Below are 19,641 nucleotides of genomic sequence, written 5' to 3' on the forward strand. Positions count from 1 at the left end.
CAGCGAGGTCATCGGGATCCATCCTCATTCTGCAGATGAGTCAGTTAAAGCAAACGGGGTTTAGAGGGACTTGACCAGAGTTGCACCCAAGTTAGTGGGGAAGCCTGGATTGGAGCTAACTCCAGAGTCCATCTCCAGAATCTGAGCTCTTCATCACTAGACAAGAGAAGGGATGAGTGAGGTGACAATGGAAGGATCATGCATTGAGCTGGGACACAGAGGTGGCTTGGCTTAGAGTCCCGGTGCCACATTTAAACACTGTAACCTGAACTCGTGACTCCGTTCACGGATTCCTCATCTTTAAAGTTGGGACGAATACTGCTGACCACGCAGGGCTGGCAGCAGAATTATTCAGCAAGTTGCAGAGAAGGCACGTGGCTCACAGTAGGTTCTCAACGCACATCATTAGCTCCTTTTTGTCTCAGTGTCCCTGCACTGGAAGGTGGACAGCTTCTTTTCTGGAAGACTCTCACACACCGTATTTACCACAGCTTTGGGGATGCCATTATTTCCAAGTCTCTAACTGTAGAAATGAGCCCTATGATGCCTGGTCAAACACGTGCCCTGAATTCAAGGGCTTGAAACATCAGCTAGTTTCTTTCCTTTGTCTTACATGAAAGTCTCAGTGGATGGTAAAAATATGGAAAGACAGAGGCACAAGATTATTCCTTCAGCAGAATTTGTAACAGCAAAAGCTGGAAACAACCCAAGTGCTCATTTTGTTGCTTGAATAAACTTTTGTGTACGGCTATGAAAAAAAAAAAAGGGAAGACTGGGGCACCTGGGTGGCTCAGTCGGTTAAGCGTCTGACTCTTGATCTCGGCTCAGGTCATGATCTCACGGTCCCTGAGTTTGAGCCCCGCATTGGATTCTGTGCTGATGGCATGGAGCCTGCTTGGGATTCTGTCTCTCCCTCTCTCTGCCCCTCCCCGACTCCTGCTCTCTCTCTCAATAAATAAATAAACTTATAAAAAAAAAGGAAGACTGTTTCTCTATACTCTGATGGATTAGTCTCCAACATGGAGAAAAGCGTGTATAGTATGTCACCATTGATCTAAAAATGGGAGCATCTACTTCTCCACACACACACACACATATATATTTTTCTTTGTTTATGGGAAAATTGAGGAATAAAAAATAAAATACAAAAACTCATTACCAATGAGATGAGAAAGGGAGGGAGTAGAGTGAGAAATAAGGAACGAATTTAAAGTTTTAAAATTATATCCTTTTTTATAAACCTGGCTGTTGTTGAATCATGGAAACATTTTACTTAATTATAAAACTAAAGAGATGTTTACTTATTTTTTTTTTTATTTAAAAAAAATTTTTTTTTCCACGTTTATTTATTTTTGGGACAGAGAGAGACAGAGCATGAACGGGGGACGGGCAGAGAGAGTGGGAGACACAGAATCGGAAACAGGCTCCAGGCTCTGAGCCATCAGCCCAGAGCCCGACGCGGGGCTCGAACCCACGGACCGCGAGATCGTGACCTGGCTGAAGTCAGACGCTTAACTGACTGCGCCACCCAGGCGCCCCTAAAGAGATGTTTAAAAAGACTCTGTAAGAATAAACAAACAAGCAAACAAACAAACAGTCAAGCAAATGAACCTACATGTATAAGCACACTGGGAGGATATACTCCAAATGTCTTTCACACAATAATTTGATGACACATTTGGAGAGGGAGATACTCTGAGCATAAAAAGAACTCAAAAGGAATCTTAAAACTGTTTACAGCAATCATATTGTAGGTGGTAGTGTCTGTATATTACCGTTAGACTACTGCATGTGAATTGCAGGGTATAGCAAATGGGTAATTGCATTGGTGTCACTGACAACTGGCCTTTCTGGGAAGGGAAAAAGGAGATGGAGATACAAAATGGATGGGTCTAAGCCAAAAGCCTGTAAATATCACCGTGAACTCATGGTACTTCCTAGTTTTGCCCACTGGAAAAAAAAAAAAAAGCGCCTAGAAATAATGAAAATCTAGAGCAATGGGCCTTCCTGTCGTGGTTTCCAAATATCGATTCCTACAAAAATGACCTTGCACTCTTGGCAGAAATGGCTAAAGTTTAGGGCAGAAAATGTGCAAGCCTGGAACATCTTTCAGATCAGAAAGTAGGTAGACCCCCGGAGACTACGGGCCTTACGTGACTAGGTTCCCACGTGTCAAAGATGTGACAAATGAGCTTTTTCAAAAAAAATTTTTTAATGTTTATTTTTGAGAGAGAGAGAGAGAGAGAGAGAGAGAGAAAGGGAGGAAGAGAGAGGAAGAGAGGGAAGGAGACACAGAATCTGAGGCAGGCTCCAGGCTCTGGGCTGTCAGCACAGAGCCGGATGCAGGGCTTGAATCCACAAACCACGAGATCATGACCTGAGCTGAAGTGAGACGCTTACCCGACGGAGCCACCCAGGCACCCCGATTGAGCTTTAATAAGAATGATGATTGCCGTGGACTGCAACACAGGAAATGTGGCAGAATGCATCAGTTCACAACAACACTTAGGACACAAGACCTCACTGATCATCTCTGGATGGTGTTTGGGAACAGACTGGGAAACTTACAGGGAAGGCATTTATAGGGAAAGAATTAAGCATTTATCCTACTTTTGCTTTATGAGCTGTACTTGGAGGAGAAGGTTCTCCTTCAAATTGTATTCCAGCCAATGAATTACAGAGTATTGACAGAATTGAGATATCACCACCTATAAAATAAGCAAACAGAGGCTATTCTTGTCAATAGCTGCTAGCAGACAAAAAGATAAGCAGGTATTATGTGCCTGTTAACAGTTATTCACAAAACCAACCAATAATATAGTTTCGTAGAAAAAAACTGAACCTAAGTCTGGCCGTTTCTAAATGTAACTACCAATGAAGAAAAAACAGGGACGCCTGGGTGGCTCAGTCACTTAAGCATGTGCCTTTGGCTCAGGTCATGATCTCATGGTTCGTGGGTTCGAGCCCCACGTTGGGCTCTGTGTTGACAGCTCAGAGCCTGGAGCCTGCTTGGGATTCTGTCTCCCTCTCTCTCTGCCCCTCCCCCACTTGCACTCTGTCTCTCTCTCTCTCAAAAATCAACAAACATTAAAAAAAATTTTTTTTTAATTAAATTAAAAAAGGCTTAAGGGGCACCTGGGTGGCGCAGTCGGTTAAGCGTCCGACTTCAGCCAGGTCACGATCTCGCGGTCCGTGAGTTCGAGCCCCGCGTCAGGCTCTGGGCTGTTGGCTCAGAGCCTGGAGCCTGCTTTGGATTCTGTGTCTCCCTCTCTCTCTGCCCCTCCCCCGTTCATGCTCTGTCTCTCTCTGTCCCAAAAATAAATAAACGTTGAAAAAAAAATTAAAAAAAAAAAAAAGGCTTAAGAGACCTACCAACCCATGGCAATACGTGCATTTTATCTGCATTCCAATTTAAATAAACAAACTTAAAAATATAATTATAAACCAATCAAGAAACTGAAACACTGCCTAGAGGTTTTGACGATGTTAAAGAAGCACCACTTTCTTTTTTAAAGTGTTTAATAGCATTGTGATGAGGTTAACATTCTTTCATCTTTTGGGCGCATATTGAAGCATTTACAGATGAAACAGCAGGACATCTAGAATTTGCCTCAAAGTGATTGGGAAGGAGCCATGAGCAAAATCAATAGGGAGATAAGTGGGAAAAGACACATGAGTTAATGACTGTCGAAGCTGTGAGCTCATTATACATTCCATGAGCTTTTGTATATGTTTGAAATTTTCCAGAAAAAAAGGAAAAAAAGAGGGGAGACCGCAGATCGCACCAAAGAATGCTGGTCTCGACTGTTCTGCTGTGTGACCTTGGGAAAGTCATTCCACTTCTTGTATTTTGGTTCCCCTTCTAAAAAATGAGGAGAGTCATCCCCATCATGTCTAGTTCAAGAGGCACGGATTATTATATGGATCTATGACCCGGGCCAAATCACACGAGGCGTGCAAAAGAATTCTGAAATGCCTCAAATGCAGATTGGGAAGGTACTACCGCTACAATTCAAGGCAGCAGTGGATAAGGTCTGATCAAAGCTGTGCTTTCACTTTTCCCCCCTCAGATTCAAGAGCATCAAATCTTAATCTGTCGCATCGCAGGACAGAATTTTCTTATCCAAATGAAATGTTTTGTCATTCTCCTTAAAAATGCATGCTTGGTTGAAGCAGCAGATACTTTTGTATTTCTCTTCTGTCTGAAAACCTTTCATCTGGTTGAATTCAACTCAGAAACACAGGGAGGGGAGTCTGGAGCACTGGAGTCCGTTTCAGCAAGGATTTTCCAGTTACAAGCAAGAACACACCTCCCATTGGTGACCGCTGGCCACGGCGTTGAAGGCATGTCCATAAAGAGACTCTCTAATCCGGGGTGCTGGGGTGGCTCAGTCGGTTAAGCGTCCGACTTCGGCTCAGGTCATGATCTCGCGGTTTGTGAGTTCTAGCCCCGCGTCCGGCTCTGTGCTGACAGCTCAGAGCCTGGAACCTGCTTCAGATTCTGTCTCTCCTTCTCTCTCTGCCCCTCCCCAGCTCATGCTCTGTCTCTCTCTCTCTCTCAAAATTAAATAAACATTAAAAAAAATTTTTAAAAACAGTCTTAAGTACAGCTCTGTCTCTTGAGAAAGCAGGTCTCGTGCAGGCAGGCATCACCTATTATGAAATTTCTTTTCCAGTTTACTAAAGATCTAGTGGGTAGTGCCCCTACTGTGTGCAAGGTGCTGGGCATACAAAGATGGGTGAAAATCACTCTCTGCCTTTGATTTGCTCTTGGCTCAGTGGTGGAGGGAGAAGAACGAAAGACAGAGGAATGTCTTAAGAAAAGAGATCATTTGCTCTCAGGTAGTACTACCCAAAACTATCTACACATCCAATGCAATCCCAATCAAAATTGCACCAGCATTCTTCTCAAAGCTAGAACAAGCAATCCTAAAATTTGTATGGAACCGTAAAAGACCCCAAATAGCCAAAGTAATTTTGAAGAAGAAGACCAAAGTGGGAGGCATCACAGTCCCAGACTTTAGCCTCTACTACAAAGCTGTAATCATCAAGACAGCATGGTATTGGCACAAAAACAGACACATAGACCAGTGGAATAGAATACAGACTCCAGAATTGGACCCATAAAGTATGGCCAACTCATCTTTGACAAAGCTGGAAAGGATATCCAATGGAAAAAAGACAGTCTCTTTAACAAATGGTGCTGGGAGAACTGGACAGCAACATGCAGAAGGATGAAACTAGACCACTTTCTTACACCATTCACAAAAATAAACTCACAATGGATAAAGGACCTGAATGTGAGACAGGAAACCATCAAAACCTTAGAGGAGAAAGCAGGAAAAAACCTCTCTGACCTCAGCTGCAGCAATTTCTTACTGGACACATCTCCAAAGGCAAGGGAATTAAAAGCAAAAATGAACTATTGGGACCTCATGAAGATTAAAAGCTTCTGCACAGCAAAGGAAACAATCAACAAGACTGAAAGGCAATCAACGGAATGGGAAAAGATTTTTGCAAATGACATATCGGACAAAGGGCTAGTATCCAAAATCTATAAAGAACTCACCAAGCTCGGCACCCAAAAAACAAATAATCCAGGGAAGAAATGGGCAGAAAACATGAATAGACACTTCTCTAAAGAAGACATCCAGATGGCCAACAGGCACATGAAAAGATGCTCAATGTCGCTCCTCATCAGGGAAATACAAATCAAAACCACACTCAGATTATCACCTCACGCCAGTCAGAGTGGCCAAAATGAACAAATCAGGAGACTATAGATGCTGGAGAGGACGTGGAGAAACGGGAACCCTCTTGCACCGTTGGTGGGAATGCAAACTGGTGCAGCCTCTCTGGAAAACGGTGTGGAGGTTCCTCAAAAAATGAAAACTAGATCTACCTATGAGCCAGCAATAGCACTGCTAGGAATTTACCCAAGGGATACAGGAGTGTTGATGCACGGGGGCACTTGGACCCCAATGTTTGTAGCAGCACTCTCAACAATAGCCAAATGATGGAAAGAGCCTAAATGTCCACCAACTGATGAATGCATAAAGAAATTGTGGTTTATATACACAATGGAGTACTACGTGGCAATGAGAAAGAATGAAATCTGGCCTTTTGTAGCAACGTGGATGGAACTGGAGAGTGTGATGCTAAGTGAAATGAGTCATACAGAGAGAGACAGATACCATATGTTTTCACTCTTAGGTGGATCCTGAGAAACTTAACAGAAGACCATGGGGGGGGGGGAAGGAAAAAAAAAGAGGTTAGAGAGGAAGGGAGCCAAAACCTAAGAGACTCTTAAAACTGAGAACAAAGTGAGGGTTGATGGGGGGTGGGAGGGAGAGGAAAGTGGGTGATGGGCATCGAGGAGGGCACCTGTTGGGATGAGCACTGGGTGTTGTATGGAAACCAATTTGACAATAAATTTCGTATTAAAAAAATAATAAAAAAAGAAAAGAGATCATTTGAACGCAGTGGTTTGAAAAAAAAAAAAAGTTAGAGAGGGAGGGAGCCAAACCATAAGAGACCCTTAAATACTGAGAATAAACTGAGGGTTGATGGGGGGTGGGGAGGAGGGGAAAGTGGGTGATGGGCATGGAGGAGGGCACCTGCTGGAATGAGCTCTGGGTGTTGTATGGAAACCAATTTGACAATACATTTCCTATTGAAAAAAAAATGAACACGGTGGTTTGAGCAGACCTGGGCGGGGAGCAGGAAAAACACGTGGGAGGCATGGGCGGTGAGTTTTTAAAAAGGAAAATTCTTCAGCATTTGCTTAAGAAACGTCAGTGGACTTGGAAATGCCATCTCTCTCTTGAGTGTTACCAAAGCACGAGAGAACTGGCTCTACGAGAAGAGTACTCGAGAACGAACACATACCGTCCATCAGCCTTGGGCCAGGCTTTTAGCACATCATGATGGCTGACACTGGCCCAGCTCTCGCCTTGGCCCAGGCGGTTCCAGGCACTTCCTACGTTTCATCACACAACTCAGCAAGGTCGGCACTTTATTTAGTCCCATTTCGCTGGTGAGGTCATCCTGTTCTTTTTACAGGTTAAGCACGGGCAGCTCTAGGGGCTTGAATTTCTCCATGTCACCCATCCTCCAGTGACACTGCTGAGATTCAAATTTAAGAATATTTGGTTCCCATGAAGGCACCCGGGCGGCTCTGTCAGTTGCACGTACGACTCTCGGTTTCAGCTCAGGTCATTCTCTCACGGGTTTGTTGGATGGAGCCCCTCATGGGGCTCTGGCACGGATGGTGTGGAGCCTGCTTGGGAGTCTCTCTCTCTCCCTGTCTCTCTGCCCCCCCCCCCCGTCTCAAAATAAATGAATAAAAAACATTGAACAAAGAAGAAGATTTTGTTCCGACGCTTGGGTCTTCCCTTCGAAGCCACACCGTCCCAGTGCCTGTCTTTATCTGACCGGGAGGTGACTGGAGACCTTACTAACCTCTGTCCCTGTGCATAGACTACACATGGTTCCTCTGTTATAAATGGAGCCCCCGAGGCAAAGTCCACACCTCGGGGGCTGCGAGTGAACCAGGTGAAGCAAGAGGCACCCGACCGCTCACTCCTGTCCAACATTTAGAACATTCACCTGCCTCACGGGAGGAGGAAGCGATGGCATATCACCTCGACGTATGTACAAGATGAAATTTCCTAACTGCTCAGTTACATAACGCCCTCAGTCCCTCTGGAGGCATATAATTACCCATGCTCCCACCGGGCTGGCTGCTGCGTACCAGGCATCAGTGGGCATTATTCAGCCTTAAAAAAAAAATCGAGGGCCGCTGAGTCACAAAGGGAAACTGGTGGAGGCAGGTAGCAGACCCAGGAGGCAGGAGTGGACAGACTTGGTTCAGATAAACAGGACCCTGGCAGAGGACAGAGAAGTGATGCAATCCTGCAGAAAGAATCTTCTAACAAAGAGAGGCAGGGACATGTGGTGGAGAGGTAATGGACCCAGGTAACGGATTCCTGCTTCTGTCTGGTTTTCCTTATTGGTTTTATGACCTCGGATGACTTGGGACCAGACGGATAGTAGTATTTTACCTGCTTGTCTCGGGCTTGTTTTCCAAGTAAAATATCCATAGCTTACCATTTTTGAAAGCTTCTTTGTGCAAACCACGGGGATAAGTATATTATAGTTATGTTCTCATACGATATTATAACAACCCCATGGAGTCGAAAATGTTATTATGGTACCCATTTTATAGGTGGGAAAGTTGAGGCTCGAAGAGTTACGTAAATTGCTGAAGGTCACATGGCCACCACGTGGCAGAATTGCGGTTTGAATACTTCTCTCCCACTCCAGAGCCTGGATACCTGTAACTGCTACCATTATGGGATGTGACTATGTAATTTCAGAGCCTTCTGAAAGTTGAAAATAAGAGGGGGGGGGGGAACTGCGTGGCTCAGTCCGTTAAGAACCTGACTTTGCCTCGAATCTTGATCTCACGGTTTGTGAGTTCGAGTCCTTCATGGGGCTCTGCACAGACAGCGTGGGGCTTGCATCGGATCCTCTGTCTCCCTCTCTCTCTGCCCCTCCCCAGCTGTGCTCTCTCTCTCTCTCTCAAAAATAAATAAACATTAAAAATTTTTTAAAAATAAGAGGGAAACATATCAGATGTCACTTGACCATGCAGACCCTCGCTATGCACAAATATACTACTACTTTATGCATAAACTTAACACGGTTAGGTTGTCAGTTTCCCAGGACAAACGGAGAACAGAATAAATTGAATCAGAACATTAAAGGGGTATTGGAGAAGGAGCATTGCCAGGGCACAAAATAATTCCTTAAGGTGACAGAGGAGGAAGGAACATCTTTCTTAATTTGGGATGAGGACTCTCACTTCAGAATTTGCTCTGTCTTAATTAGCTCTGAGGGCTGCTCATTTGTCACTTGCAAACCTGGGACGGGGGTGGGGGGTGGGGAGCACGGGTATGTTTCTCTGATCCTCTCCTCTGACTCCGTCTTCATAGCCCTCGAATGGGCTGCCATTTGCACGTCCGACTAAGTTCTCTGTAACTTCTAGAAGCCATCAAGACATGGAAGATATGACCCCAGCTCTGACAGATCCAGAAATACCTCACTACAGGAATTCTGGAAACGGCTAGATCTCGCCGTGTGCCTTATTGTTTTGCCCTAAATCCGGCTAAAATCTAAAACCAAATCAAAGTCCCGCTGCAGGATTGACTGCCCTGGGCCGTTGTGTTGGTGTGTTAACTTCTTTCTGTCTCTCTCCAGTCTAGAGAAGTGGAAAGGGGGAGGTTCTGGAGAAAGATCCGGGTTTGACTTCTAGTTCTCCCGCCAACTAGCTGAGTAGTATGACTTTCTTCACCTGTAAACTACCAAATCCCGTTGTTGGAAGGGTTCCACGAGATAATAAAGGCACACACCAGTCACTTGATACATCGAGACTCCTCCCTCCTCCTCTTTCCTGGCCAAGTCCTTATACTCCTCCTTTCCTCCCTTGACTACATTTTCCCTTCCCCCTTATCATACATAACTTTATGTGTATTTCTAGGTTCTCGGGGTCTGGGGCTGTTTCAGGGTTTCTCAGGGTTTCTTACCTCCCTGTTTCCATGGCGACTTCCCAGGGCTCTGTTTCTATTTCTGCTCTAGCCCAGAGCCTTCCTGTTTTGTTTTTCTCCTTTCCTGGTTACTTTTTTTTTTTTTTTTGAAAGGCATGCAGACCACAGAAAGATGGGCCGGGATCTAGGGCAGGGCAGGGGAGCTGGCAGGACCTGGAACTACCAAGGAGGGAAAATCTCCCCAGGTGACGGACACCACAACCTCCGTGGTCTGAGTCCACGTGGAGAAGTCCTACTGGCCACAGCAGGCAAACCTCCAAGGCGGACCTCGTGTCAGGCTCCCGTGCAGAATCGTTTCTTGCGGCTCCAACTCCTGAAGTCCTGAGACAGCCTGACCCACACATAGCACGTCCCTCTTTGCATCATTTGGGTTCTTCTCTCCTCCGGGAGACTGGAACCTTTGGGGCCAAGGGTTATGTACAGAGCCAGCCACAGTGCCCACCCCAGACCCCAGCGGAGCCGAGGCTCATAGGGAAATGGCATCAGAACGGTAGGCACTTGCTCTGCTTAAGGCAAAGAAGTAACGAAGCACGTCCTATACTTTTGTAAGGCACAGGGCCAACGCAGCACGTGGTAATCGCCACTGATTCCTCAAGACAGCCCTATTCAGGTGTTGCTATCCTATTCTATTTTATTTCAAATATTTATATATTTTTGAGAGACGGAGAAAGAGGAAGAGTGAGAGGGAGACAGAGGCTCCAAAGCGGGTTCTGAGCTGACAGCACAGAGCCTGATGCGGGGCTTGAACTCTCAAACTGTCATCAAGACCTGAGCTGAAGTCGGACACTCAATTGACGGAACCCCCCCCTCCCCCTCCACGTCCCTTTATCCTATTTGAGACGCGTAGAGGAGGTCTGGGCTCAGGGAGATAAATCACTTGCCTGAGGCCACAAACTGTGAGTCAAAGGCGGGATTAGAACACCAGCTCAGCCGACACTCAAACCCGCCTGCTTATCTATAGCACAGCACACAGCTTCTCCAGGGATGACCGTATCCAGGCAACAGAATTAGGAGGGATCCTGGTTCGCCTCAGGCAGAAATTAAAAGTTTTTTTTGTTCTTTTTTTTTTTTTTTTAAATAACTGTGATCTCTTTGAAAGAGATTTACCTAAAAGGCATTAAAACCAGCCGGCTTGCCAAATCATCTTTGTCAGCTTAGCTTTTCATGAGGTGGGCTTTAGGAGGAATCGATTGGTTAAGAATCACAACTTCCTGCAAGCCGCTGAAGGTCATTGGCTCCAGGGAAGGGCAGAGGTCTTGTAGGCCAGTTTCACGGCGGTGGGAAATGCCAGGTAACAGAAGGGAGTCGGTGCTAAGTGTTGGATTACCTGCTGTCCGTGGTAGAACACGGCAAGGAGGAACATGGCCATCAGCAGCAGTGACGCCTCCTTGGTCCCCAGGAAGTCTCTGTTGGGAGAAGAAAGGCAAGCGGTGACAGGGTTACAACCACGGAGACCACGGAGGGGCTCCAAGGAGACTCATTAGGAAACCGGGGTTCGGAGAGGACAGGGGTAAACAGAAAGGAGCGACTATTTCCTGAGCACCCACTAGGTGATAGGGGCTGTGGCCCGAGGGTTTCCCCATAGGCTAACTCAGAAATCAGTTGATGCCCAAGGGTAGGAAGTCACTTCGGTCACACCCGGCGGATGTATCTAGAATCCGGCATCTCGACAATGTACTCACATCGATAAAAATATTTTCCCTTTGCAGAACACTTCCAGACTTCAAAGAGCTTTGCAACTTTGTCACAAAAATCCATGTGAAGACAAGGATCCCTTCCTTTTTCTTTAGATGTTTTTCTTTCTTTCTTTATTTTTTTTAATTTTTTTTTTTTTTGAGACAGAGCATGAGCAGGGGAGGGGCAGAGAGAAAGGAGACACAGAATCTGAAGTGGGCTCCAGGCTCTGAGCTGTGAGCCCAGAGCCTGACACGGGGCTCGAACCCACAAACTGTGAGATCATGACGTGAGCCGAAGTTGGACGCTTAACTGACTGAGCCACCCAGGTGCCCCTAGATGTTGTTCTATTGAAGAGAGAGGGACGTGATGCTGACGATGTGGCTTCCTCTGTTCTAAGTGCTTTCACTTAGATTGTTTAGATTCTTAAGGCAGTTCTCTATGAGCTGGACACTATTTTAATCTTCCATCAATTTTTAAAATTCTTCTATCAGTTCTGTGAGTCAGGCACTGTTATAATCCCATTTCAATTCTTCTATCTTTTAATAAAGACTTTGTTCCCTGTGCATCATCTCCTCCTGGACTGACACCCCCTTTCCTCCCCGCCCAAGCCAAACACTCCATTCAGTCCTTGTTGGGGCACAAGCTGCCCCAACAGGTGTCACTGGTCTGGTCTGTCCCAGACTTTCCAGAAGACCAAGCTGGAAGGCAGCTGAAGACGGCCAGTGGCAAGCGTGTGTTTAAGCACCGATGTGACTTTCAGTCATCCAGGGAATTCAGAAGTTCTAAGGAGTCCCTTGTTTGATTCCAAACGCTTTCTCTCTTTCATTTTAGCCCAGCACAAAGCCTTTTCCAGAATAGGCTAGGCCAGGAGGCAAAGGGTTTGGAGGAAGCAACATCAGGCTTTGAATGTGGACACTGGTGGCTTGTGGAAATAAACAGTCCCCTTGACAGGCTTCCATTGGCCAGTGAAGAAAACTCAAAATAAAAATGTTTTAGACAAATTGTTTCCAGGGACCTTGGGACTTGCTTTCCATCACCTCCTGGTTCTTCTACCAGTTTTCTCCACCTCAGGCGATGCCCCCCTCATCCACTCACCCAGGTGCTTGAGCCAAATATAAAAGCAAACCTAGGAATCAGCCCTCACCACCCCAATATCCAAATCATGTCTGCTCTTGCGACCAAATATATCCCCAGTCCATCCACTCTCTCCATCTCTACCTCCAACACCTGAGTACAGCCACCATAACTTCCGATAGCCCCCTGGCATTGCCCCCCACCATCTCTTCCTACAGGGTTGCCCGAATATTTTGTCTCACCAAACCCAGATCATGTCACTCACTTGTTTTACTGTCTTCCAACTACAAGCACACGTGTGCTCGGGAGTAACTTAACTCGATGAGGCTTAAGGACACGAGGAGCCATCAAAGAGGAGATGCAGTGTTTAGATGGAGGGATAGAGTGAACACTGATATGGCCCCATCTGGGAAGTCTCCGGCCTTCCCTTTTCTTTTCTATCCTCCCTGGAGGTGAGCAGGGGTAGCATTGGGCTCAAGAAATGGAGACAAGAGCCCAGCTGCCAAGACCAGTTTCTCATCTAGCTTTATGTGAAAGACCCTCCCAGCTGATACAGGGCAGGCCCAGTCCAACTTTTCATATAGAACAAGAACTCAGGAACAGAACTGTTCTTTCTCCGGGGCGGGGGTGGAGGGGTGGTTGTCCATACGGGGACCCAGGGGACCAGGACGTCTGTGGGCTGGAACAAGATTCAGATTGATGGATTCCTAGTTCCATCTGCTTTTTCTTAGAGATAATATGCTAATAATAGATGGTACTCATTATCGTGTCTCTTCCCTACAGCCCCAGTGAAGCACAGAATTATTGAGCCCCAACGTGTGCCAGGCACACGCCGGGATACGGAAAACGAAGACGGCACATTGTTTTTGCCCTCAAGACGGTCCAGTAAAGGAAAGGACCAAACAGAGAGTACGTTCATAACACAATATACTCCATTGTCAAAATACAGCCTTGTTGCCATGGGAATCCATGGGAAGTGAAAGTAACCCAGGATGGATGTTCTGGGAATTCAAGAGCTGGGTCTTACAGGATGATAAGACTTGAGGAGGAAAAGATGGGACTGGCTGTCTAGGTATGGGACATCGATCTTGTTCAGCTAGCTGGTTTAATAGCTGCGGGGCTGAGTCTGAATGGGAGACATCCTGTGTTTAACTCCAACTCCTGCTCTGACTAGCACTTCTGACATCCTTTTCTTGGTCATGTGGAAGCCTTTTGTAAGGCCTGCAATTTATCACTAACAACCTGCTTCCAAGAGAAAACACAAATGCCTCTTGAAAGCAGTGGTTGACGAAAAATAGATGACTAGATTGAATTCAGAAGCAAAGAGAAAATGATTATGAATGGTTTCTTAGTCTTTAAGATGTATTTCAGACTGAAGAATTACAGTCTGAGTAAAGACGGCAAAATGTTCAGAGAAAGTCAGCCAGGCCAAGCAACATCCAAAAAGAACCATCATTTAAATTTAGAAGCCAGGGGTGCCTGGGTGGCTCAGTCGGTTAAGTGTCTGACTTCAGCTCAGGTCACGATCTCACGGCTTGTGGGTTCAAGCTCCGCGTCGGGCTCTGTGCTGACAGCTCGGAGCCTGGAGCCCGCTTCGGATTCTGTGTCTCCCTCTCACTCTGCCCCTCTCCCACTCCCACTCTGTCTCTGTCTCTCTCTCAAAAATGAATAAACATTGAACAATTAAAAAACCGTAAAGCTAGAAGGAATTTTTTGTAGCTCTTGTGATTCTTTGAAGAACTTCCAAGAGAGCCAAATGACCAACATTTGTATGAAATTATAATACTTTGCTTGGTATTGGGTGGCAGAGAAACTGAGGACGTTTGAACTAATTCATTTATACTAATAAAATCACGGTATTAATACCATTATCTTCCTATGCTAATAGAAAGAGGCATAATTAAGTGAAAACACATGTAGCATAATGTAATTCTCCAGGACTAGAACAGTCTTTAGAGATCATCCTATCTGATGTCTCATAAAAATGAGTATTTAGTTTGAGGGTTCCTTGTCACAGAAGCATTTATACTAGTTGTAGTCAATTTGGAAGCTAATGCAAATTACAAATAAGAAAATAAAGGTAGTCCTGAAACCTACCACCCAGAGAAAACAACGGTTAATACCTTGGAGCCAACTAAATGTCGCTCCATGCAAAAACATGTTTGCAAATTTAGGACTGTATGGTTCGTACAATTTTTGTAACCTACTTTGGCACTCAGTGTATATAATGAAACTAATTCCATGTAATTACATACTTTACAATGTGAGCTGAGTGGGTCCATTCTATTTCATATTATGTGATGTAATATCCCTTGGGTGGCTCTCATTTTATAGATTTAAGGTTGAGGCCCAGGGAGAAGCTACGTGTCCAAGTTCGCACAGCTGATTTCTATCAGAGTCAAGATGTGCAGTCACATCTCACGCACCAAGTTCAGAGCTTTAGCAATTACGTACCTGAGGCCAAAGTTTTGGTTTAGCTATGAGTTCCCATTTCCCCCTTTTGAAACTCAAAATACACCATCAGTTTGAACTGATGCTTTATTCTGTCCCCAGACTAGTGGCTGCATCAGCTACGTGCTGATTTTGTGCCACGCCTCCGATAACACTCTACATACCTGTTGCTCGCCCTTTGTCACATCAACAATTAAGTACCATTATCCCTCTTCCAGTAAAGAAGAAACCGAGGCTCAGGTGTTAAACGATTCACTCTAGTTCACTGATCTGGTGCGTGGCGAAGCCCAGCTGTCAATCCACATCTTAGTCATGCTCTCTCAGGAGCCCCTGTGCCCTCCTATATGCACTTTCTTGTACTTTCTTGCCCCTAAGCTCCTTGAAGATAGAAACAATGTCTTATTCATCTGTGAATCTGCAGGGCCTAGAAGAGGTGGGACACAGAAGTGCTTACTGGATGGGGAACGCTTGGTTTAAGGGTGATGGTGAGCAAACATCACAGGGTTGTGGAGAGCAGACACTTGGCTTACGGTGACTCAGTGGTACAACATGATTCCAAAGGAGCTAACATTTCTTTCAGTCCCTCGTGTATTTAATGTTTCACCCAACAAGTCTTTAATTGGACACCCACTGCCAGATACCTCACTAAGTGACAAAACATAAGCATGAGTAATGGTCCTTGCCCCCAAATGCTCCTACTCTAATGGAAGAGGAGGACGTGAAAAGTAATGATGGCAACACCGAGGGAGAAGTGCAATGAGAGGTTAGGCGCACAGGTTAAAAGCGAGGAACGCTCAGAGGGGGCATTACTGCCCTTGGGCTGGACCTTGAGAAGGATGGGCTGGGAATAAGGAGATGTATGCACCTGGCAGAAGCCCCCTGGGCGGGTAACCAGCCTGGTTTCCTATGGCTAGAACACAGGATGGGTACGCTGTGGCCTCTGGAGCTACAGAAGGAAAAGACTAGAGGAGTCATGGGGGCCAGACCAGGATGGCGGGTGGAGTCTTTGAGAAACAGGTTGAACTTTTAGCTTCTTAGAGGCAATAAGGAGCCCCTTAAGGGTTTTCGGAAGGATAATGAGTTCACCAGATGGCTCTGATGGCCTTCAGAGGGGTGGACTGAGAGTGGAGGCCGGGAGATCAGTTAGGCGACCGCAGCAATGAGAGTAACGGCCTTTCTAGAACTGTAGCGTTTGCAGCGTGGAGGGGGCAGGTGGGACATTAATTGCTAGTATTCATCAAGTGCTTGTTCTATGCCAGGCCTTGTGCCAAGTTTCCATGATCACATTTGAGCTCTCTGACACTTCTACTCTGGACGAGTGGTTATTGCCCCCACGTTACAGATGGGAAAAGCCGGGCTGAGAGAGATGGTCACTTTTCACGAATTCCCTTGGGATCCCACAGCTGGTTGACGGCAGAGCTGGGGTCTGAACCTAAGTCCTTTAAAACCCGAAACTTGTACTCACGCGTGTTATGATAGAGTACTTCTCTGCAAGGGCTGCTGACGAACGGGAGTCCCCAGGGATTGATAAGATATTGGGGGAGAGGGTGCCTCTCTTGTTTTGGGCTCAGCGTCATCCACTGAGACAAGGAGTTGTGCAGATGGGGAGACGCCCGTCTAACGTATGTGGGACCATCTCTCTGGAGACGCTGCCCAGCCGCCCGGTGTAAGGTTTTCTGCACTTCTCGTGACCGGGGCACCCGACCCCCAGGAGCAACCCGCAGAATGCCCCCGAACCATCATGAGCAGGCTGTGGCCGCCAACGAGATACACAGTGGCATCGAATGACCTGCTGACTTCCACCGTAGCGGAGAGAGAAGGCTGAACGAGCAGCTTCCCGCTCCTCATTAGTTTCGTTCCTTTGAAAGCAAAGTGGGAGTCAAGCCTAGCCTCATCCGACCTTGGCGCAGGAAGAAGCTGAGAAGAACACTCGGACGCTGGCAGCCGTGAGCCTGGGATTACGTTTACGTTCACAACCCTACTTAACAATTTCACTACAAGTTTTTGCTGAAGACCTCAGATCAGGGGCGCCTGGGTGGCTGAGTCGGTTGAGGGTCCAAATCTTGATTTCAGCTCGGGTCACGATCTCACGGTTCCTGGGTTGGAGCCCCGCGTCGGGCTCTGTGCCGACAGCTCGGAGCCTGGAGCCCGCTTCGGATTCTGTGTCTCCCTCTCTCTCTCTCTCTGCCCCTCCCCCTGCTCGTACTGTGTTTCTCTCTCTCAAAGATAAGAAAGAAAGGAAGAAAGAAAGAAAGAAAGAAAGAAAGAAAGACATAAAAAAAATTTAACAAAAGAAGCTATGCTCCCCTTTAAATAGCTAAGTTGTAGCTGGCTTAATTTTATTTTTACCACAAATGTGGCTTATTTTGTTCCTACACGTCTTTACCCTCTGTTTGGCCGCAGGACACCGGTGGCCACTAACCACGTTACCTAATTTGGAACTATTCTGATGGTCTTTGAACCCTGGCCATCCGGGGTGGGAGTTTCTTCAGCTTGACTTAAAAGAAGTTTACGCGGTATTGACAAAGGTGGACGTTGGAGCCAGGAAGACTCGAGTTTGAATCCGGGTCTGTTCCTTACTGGCCACGTGCCCGGGATAATTGTTTAACCTCCCCAAGCCTGAGTTCTTCAGACGGTTGCCATGGGGATCAAATATACATACAGTGCCTGATGCACGTGTACAGCAGGCACAAATTAGCGTCTAGAATTCATAAAGAACCTTTGCAAATCCAGTGAGAAAAAGGCAAACAGCCTAACACGTAAAGCAGGCAAAGGATATGATCTGACAATTCACCCAAAAGGAAATCCAAATGGTGAGTAAGCAAACATATAAAACGCACACACTTAGTCATGATCAAGGAACTAATGAAAATAATGAGACACCCATAAATGCCACAAGAATTTTAAAAGTCTAACGACAGTGTGGGTGGCAACCAGAAGCAACGGGACCACGGCTTGTGAGAGGGAAACTGTTTTAAGCACGTTGGAGAGCAAATCTGGCAATATCGTAAAAGTGGGAAATGCGGATACCCTACAATGCAGCGAGTTTACTTTCGAATAGAAGTTCCAGGAGAGGTCTTCGATAATGGTCACTGAAGCGTTTTTTTAAGTAGGGAAAACTGCCAACAGCCTGAAAGGCTATTAATAGGTCAAAGGATAAATATATTTTGGTACGTTTGTATTATATAATAGGAACATATTACAGCTGCGGAGATTGTGAAAGCTGTCGACAGAATTACATCTGTAGACATCAACCCACACGGAACTAAAAAATACAATACCGCGTGACAACAAAATAATTTTAGAAGTAATTTATAATACAGACATAACTAAATACATATTTAGAAAACCTGGGGGGCGCCTGGGGGGCTCAGTCGGTCAAGCATCTGACTCCTGATGTCGGTTCAGGTCATGATCTGAGGGTTGTGAGATCAAGCCCCGTGTCAGGCTCTGCACTGAGTGTGGAGTCTGCTTGGCATTCTCTCTCTCTTTCTCTCTCCCTTTCTCTGCCCCACCCCAACCTCAAAAGAAATGAAACAAAACAACAACAACCACAAAAAATCACAGATGGGAGGGGTACACATTAAGTGCATTAGAAATTGGCGCGTACGAGAAAGAGAGGAGAGGAATGCCGGGGAAGAGAACTTCAGCAAAATAGCTTAAATACTTTACCCTCTTAAGAGTGCAGAAGTAACTACGACTCGTTATTAACACTGTTTATGCAGGGGTTGGTTCATAGACGTTCACCCTATTAGGATCATGCACATTTTCTGAGGTTTTTTTGGGGGTGATCTTGGCCTCATCTTTTTCTCATTGGGTTGGCCCTTTGTGGTCTCAGTTAGCCCGGTGCCTCCCACACCAGGGGAGAGTTGTCTCTGCCACTTCCAGCTCAGATAAAGCTCCACACTGCAGGTGTGGAGTCTGCGTGAGGGGCCACTGGCTGTCACCAGGAAGTTCATCCAGAGAATGAGCTGTGACTCACGAGAGCCAGGAAAGGGCTGGAGCTGATGGAGAAATTCCTCTCCCTTTCTCCGCCCTGAGCTGCCTTTTCCCCACCTCACTGCCCATCCAGAGACATTCCAGCTGAGTGTCTCTCCTCAATCTCTTCACAGTCCACATGGCCACAGAATACCTCGTCAGCTTGCATTTGCCTCCTGCCCTCTTCCCCTTATTTTCACTGCCCTGGGGGTGTACCAGCCCTTCAGCCTTGTCTCAGGCTCTGTTCTAAGCAATCTAGGCTGAGACATTTTTTTTAATGTTTATTTATTTTTGCGGGGGGGGGGGGGCGCAGAGAGAGAGAGGGAGATACAGAATCGGAAGCAGGCTCCGGGCTCCAAGCTGTCAGCACAGAGCTTGACGCGAGGCTCGAAATCACGAGCTGCGAGATCATGACCTGAGCTGAAGTCAGGTGCTCAACCTACTGAGCCACCGAGGCGCCCCTCTTTTTTGCTACTTTTTTGAATTTCAAAAACAATACAGTGCAAGGAGCATAGTGAGTGCCCGACGCACGATGTCTGCTATTATTAATACTGCCCCAGCCAAATTATAATCAGATCCTGTACGTCTCGGAGCTGTGAAACTGGAAGGAATCGCAAGTTATTGGGTGTGGAGGAGACCGGAACTCCTATTTAGTTACTATTCAGTCTAGTCTATAAAGCTGATGTTCAGGATTGGAACTAGGGATGTTGCTTAGACTGGTAGGCTAGCGAGTGCCTGAGCTGAGAAACAGAAGTCAACGTCCAACAGTCCCCAGGTTTTGGTGTCTCCATCTCAATCATTTTCCCAACGGCTCCCTTTCCCACTGGGAGTCCGAGCACTTTTTGAGCACGCG

The 19,641-nt window shown here is 46.3% G+C and overlaps 1 protein-coding gene across 1 annotated transcript in view; it reads right to left on the reverse strand.

Moving 5' to 3' along the window:
* ADCY8 (adenylate cyclase 8) overlaps nucleotides 1-19,641 on the reverse strand; it is a 222,390-nt gene that overhangs the window by 20,239 nt on the left and 182,510 nt on the right. Inside the window, exon 13 of the mRNA XM_047073816.1 lies at nucleotides 10,936-11,014. Coding sequence (XP_046929772.1) covers nucleotides 10,936-11,014 — 79 coding nt within the window. The remainder of the gene's footprint in view (nucleotides 1-10,935; nucleotides 11,015-19,641) is intronic.

This window comes from Lynx rufus, unplaced genomic scaffold, assembly GCF_022079265.1.
Source record: "Lynx rufus isolate CCGP_SWC_20201006 ecotype Redwood Valley unplaced genomic scaffold, mLynRuf1.p SCAF_12, whole genome shotgun sequence".
NCBI classification, from domain to species: domain Eukaryota; kingdom Metazoa; phylum Chordata; class Mammalia; order Carnivora; family Felidae; genus Lynx; species Lynx rufus.